The sequence below is a fragment of the Nestor notabilis genome, unplaced genomic scaffold, assembly GCF_000696875.1.
Source record: "Nestor notabilis isolate BGI_N333 unplaced genomic scaffold, ASM69687v1 scaffold3708, whole genome shotgun sequence".
Classification (NCBI taxonomy): domain Eukaryota; kingdom Metazoa; phylum Chordata; class Aves; order Psittaciformes; family Psittacidae; genus Nestor; species Nestor notabilis.
The window spans coordinates 14,693-19,559 of record NW_009940398.1 but is presented as its reverse complement, the minus strand read 5'-3'; the positions used below and the strand labels follow the sequence as shown (position 1 = coordinate 19,559).

Below are 4,867 nucleotides of genomic sequence, written 5' to 3'. Positions count from 1 at the left end.
GGGGGTGCTGGGGAGCTGGGGGCTGCCAGGAGAGACCTGGAGCTGCGCTGAGTGTGTGTGTCCCAACAGCTCTTCTGGTGTGTGTGGGGGTAGAAGTAGATCTGGAACGTCCTTTTGGCTTTTTAGTTCTTAGTTTTTCTGTTTATTTCTCACCCGCAGCTAAGTCCTTAGGGCAGCTCGGGGGCAGTTGCTTGAAGCGTTGAGCACAGCTACTGTGTGTTCATGGCACAGTCCTGTACGTGCAAGCTGACCCTTTGCTCGTTTTCTCGTGGGTGTGATGTGCTTTGCCAGTAAATAAACTTCTTAGTTAAGTTATTAATGGACTTTTAAGAATAACTAAAAACAGGCATGTTGCAGAGAAACTTAGGCTTTCACAGTTTAGGATAATCCAGAAGTACTTGCTGTAACATTATGGTAATACCCTTTCTCAAAGCCTGCTTTCCAAGCTATCAAGCAGATGTTCCTGACATAAGCTTATGTGAGCAGAACAGGAAATCTTAGTATGGGAAACCTGACAGCTGCTCTTAAATATGCTAGATGTGCCTCCTGAGGATGAACTGAAACAGACAGCAGTAGCCCTGATCCACTGTATAGGATAGCCTTTTTTATTCTTGGAAAAGCTCTTAGCTCTTGTCAGCCAAAACGTCTGCTGTTCCGGCGCTGTCCCTTCTTCAGTAGAACAGCATTTAAAATAAAGCTCTTCTAGGTGCTGTTGAATATTCACAACCTGTTATTTGTGTTTTATCCAGGGGAGACTATCTACGATGCTGCAAGTTCTGTTACCCGTTATGTTCGTTTGTCATTCTCGCCGCTTGTGTGGTAGCGTGCGTTGGCTTAGTCTGGATGCAGGTGGCCCTCAAGGAGGATCTGGATGCAATAAAGGAGAAGTTTCGGACTAGTAAGTATAGATGTAACTACATTATTTCACATCTGCTTCGGGCAAGAGGGAGAGCTTTAGTTGCGTACCTGCTTATTCAAAGTACTGAGCAGGCGAACTGACCCTGAACTGAGGAGTCCTACGAGCCAAAAACACTTAAGAGGCTGGGTGAATCTAAAGCAAATATTATTTATTCTTGTCTGTTCTCTGTCTTCTGAGGAGCAGGAACAATGGACTAGGTGGGCCTGTAGTTGCTTGTACGTACATTTCTAAAACTCCTGGCTTTCGTCTTGGTCTTCCAAAGAAAGCCTCTGTTTAAAAAAAAGAAAGTTCTGGTCAGGGGTTTTGATGCATCCCTTAAAATAATGTAAACCAATGTTTTTGTCTTGAGCTCTTGTTAAGATCTCTAATGCTTGCTGTGGTGTTATGCAATTTTAATGTTGCTTCACTGTTGTTTTTTCTCTGTCTCCTCTGAATGTTGCTTGAAACCTGTTCTTGTTCAGCTTTCATGTGTTGCATATGGTGTGGAATTACATCAATGTTTAATACTTTGAAGTATGGAGTTAAAGTGAAGCATTTTGCTTGAAGCTCTCAGGTTTTCCTTGTCCATGTAAGATTTCAGTAATAACATCTGTAGCACTGAGATTTGCATGTAACATGAGTTCTCTACACCTCATCTCTGGACACAATATATATTTTGGTGCATTGTTTTAGTGGTGTTTAAAATCCTGTATGTTGAAAATGGCAGATAAGCTAAGGAGCTGTGTGAATAAAGCAAAAGAGGGTGAAGCTTAAGCGTTCAGGTAATCTCTAGCTGCTTCAGAAAAGCTAAGGAGTTATGTTTTGCCTGAGGAGCACGTCTGTTGACCACGGGTTTTGTGTCATAGCTTTGGTCTTCATCTTTGAATTTTTGTGCTCAGGACACGAAGATGACCTTAAAAATAAGGCTGGTGAAATCAATTAAATGAGGAGGCTGCTAGGGCTGGAAGTAAGCAGAGGGCTTGATTTGCTTGTGGTGAAAGAGGCATTGAGGACATGCGTGTAGAAATTCATTGCTCTTGGTCTTTAGGGCTTCCTGTTCAGGTGTGTAACTGCTGTGAGATGGGGAGTTGTCTGCCAGCATGGAACCTGCTGGTTGGCAGTGAGAGAAAATGCTGCTGATAGATGTGCTTTTATATTAACTGATACTGAACTCTGAAAGTTAGCTGTAGCTGGTGTCCACCAGTGATGGAGGATACCTTTAGTTACAGGCTCTGCTTTGTGGCGGTGAGTGCACCGAACACCCCTGCAGTAGTTGTTGCTGTGTTCTGCTGACTGCTGCTCTTCATGGGCTGGTCTCCTTTAAGTAGAAGTTTTGCACAATGACAACATTTGTTGGCTTTGGTGTAGATAAATTTCATCATTCCTGTCCTACATAGACCCCTTTGTTAAAGCAGTTGTTCTCTCCGAGCTTCCTGTCTGGCAATTACAGATGTGCTTTTTTTAATCCTTAGTAGCTCTGACAGAAAAGCCATGCATCTAGTATTTCATCTAGTGATAGAACAGTATCAGATGTCCTTGCCACTGTAATAGCATACCTAGAAGCTGGATGGGAGCCTCAGAATGAGGCACAGCACTAAAAACAACAGCAAAAAAGCAGATAGCAAGAGTAACCTGGTTCTAAAAGTTAACACTGTGCTTTAATGAAATGTGTGGATGGACGAAGGAACAAAGGCACGGGATCTGTCTGTCCCTACAGCAAGCTTGGAAAAGGAATTTTTTTTTCTTCTGAATCTTCATCCAGATTTTTTCCCCTTAAGAGCAGATTCCTGTAGAGGTATTCTAATGTTCTGCCATCCTTTAAACAAACTGAGTATGGCATGGGTGCTTTTTAAAAATAGGACATGTTTGTATTTAGTATGTGTGGGATAGGGGGAAGTGATTGTGGTGTTTCCCCTATTAGTAATGGTGCTATGAACAGTAGTGCATTCTGTCACTGCAGAAGTCTTCAGTGGAGTCTCACTGTACATCGTGAGAGTGGCAGAACAGAAACTCATTTGTCTACAGGAGCCTCTGAAACATCAGATTTGGTGTGAAGTACTTGTGTTGAACCCTCCATTAGTTCTCAGTCTGTTTTGGCTAAAATAAACCTTTCAAGGTCGTATGTAACTGAAAGCCTTTGGATCTTGGGTGATCCCTGCAGATTACTCTGTACCTAGAAATGACTATGAGGACTTGCTTCCAGAAAAGTGAAAAGGGTTTTTGAAGGTCTCTGTCTTTCCAGCTGTGTGCATTTGGACTCCATGGCATGAAGCCCTTCTGAAGGCTTCCTCTTTTGACTAGATAGGTCATGCATGGAAATTTGTTCTGGGAGCTGCCAGCTACATAGCCTGTACGTCCCACTGCTCTTGGCAGTGTGTTCTCAGTGGTGGTGGTTTGTTGTAGAGCATTCTGTGCTACGTTACAGGGTGGAGGTGGAGATTTTGGTGGACTCTGTCATCTCTATCTCAAAACCTTTGCTTATTTGTTTGCCAGACCTGGGGATTTAGGATTGCCTAATAGTGCTTGCAGCTAAACAGCTTAGTCACTGCCGACCTGACGAGCTGCATTTCCGAGGCTCACTTGAATTGATTTGAGCTGCATGTTTCCCCTTTCCTTGTAGCGTTAATTGCTGTAATAACTGACTTTATTTCCAAGGACCTTGTTTACTGATTTGTTTACCAACAGTTGTTAGTGTGCAAGCTTACATGTTCAGTTGTCTTTCTGTCACACAGAACAACTATAATCACGATAATCTCCTTGGAATTCACTTCATCATCAGTCCCTTTGCAGGCTTGAGAAGGGCACAGAGGTTCATTTCACATGCTTCCTTTGCCCTGGTACTGTTGGCAGTTCTTACAGTCCCATTACTATTTCATGTTCCTCTGCGAAAGTAATGCAAAATAACTGCACTAAATAAAGACCTACTGAGGCTTGCCAGAATGACAGTACTACTGCAAAGTGCTACATTTAGTACAGCCTCTCTGGATTTTCTCTGCAGATGTGAGTACTCTTAAAACAAAAAAGAGCTGTAATTCTAAACAAACACTTGATTCTGAATTGGCAATAAACCCTTATGTAGGAACTGTTATTGCCTTCTTTTACTGCTGTAGATGTTGCTGCTTGTCATTTGGTTTTTGCCTTTCAACACTGTTTACCTGGCCTTTTTAATTTAATTCTTCTTTTTATTTTTAGTGGAATCTAATCAAAAGACATCATTCCAAGAAATTCCTAAACTGAATGAAGATTTGGTGCAGAAGCAAAAGCAACTTGAACAAATTGAGACTGGAGAACTGGGGCTAAATAAAGTTTGGATAAATATCACAGAGATCAACAAACAGGTGAGAGGGATCAGTGCTTGGTTTTGAAAAATAATAAAATATTCCATTGAAGTTTATTTGTATAGAAATTCATTTCAAGTGCAGTGCTGAGCTTTTATCTAAGGACTTCTGTGACCATATGCTGAACTCTTAAAGTTAAAATGGAACATAAGCCTCTTTGTTTAAACAAAGTTTGAGCATCCATCTGGACTGGAGACTGATCACAAAGAGGAGAAATTGTGCAACTGGTGGAAAGACTTCAGGCAGAACTTAAAAGAACCTGAGAATGGGGCAAGTTCTTCATTTTCCTGCCAAATAATTCTGATGTTTATGATGAGTGATTTGACATTTCATATTTCTGAGAGCATCTGCAAGTGTTTCATAAGCATGGAAAAGTACCCAAATCGGTGCAAGTTCATGTTGCTACAAATGAAGCACTGGTGTCTTGTGAATGTAAAATCTGCTAATACACACTTGGCATCCGAGCTGGTGTAAATCTTAGCTCTGTTTATGCAGCTAAAACTAAGCCACTTAACAGAAAGCTGTTTCCTCAGCTGCTCTATTAACTCGTGCTTCAGACAGAGCATCCAGCAAGGTTCTTATTGAAATTCTTGCCACAGAAGGTAAAAGTTCAGAGCTGCTCACAGTTAGT

General features: G+C 41.7%; 1 protein-coding gene across 1 annotated transcript in view; it reads left to right on the top strand.

Moving 5' to 3' along the window:
- Positions 1-843: 843 nt before the first annotated feature.
- The window catches only part of EFCAB14 (EF-hand calcium binding domain 14), a 16,474-nt gene continuing 12,450 nt past the window's right edge, over positions 844-4,867 (top strand). Inside the window, exons 1-2 of the mRNA XM_010020314.1 lie at positions 844-898; positions 4,091-4,236. Of these exons, the coding sequence (XP_010018616.1) occupies positions 844-898; positions 4,091-4,236 (201 nt within the window). The remainder of the gene's footprint in view (positions 899-4,090; positions 4,237-4,867) is intronic.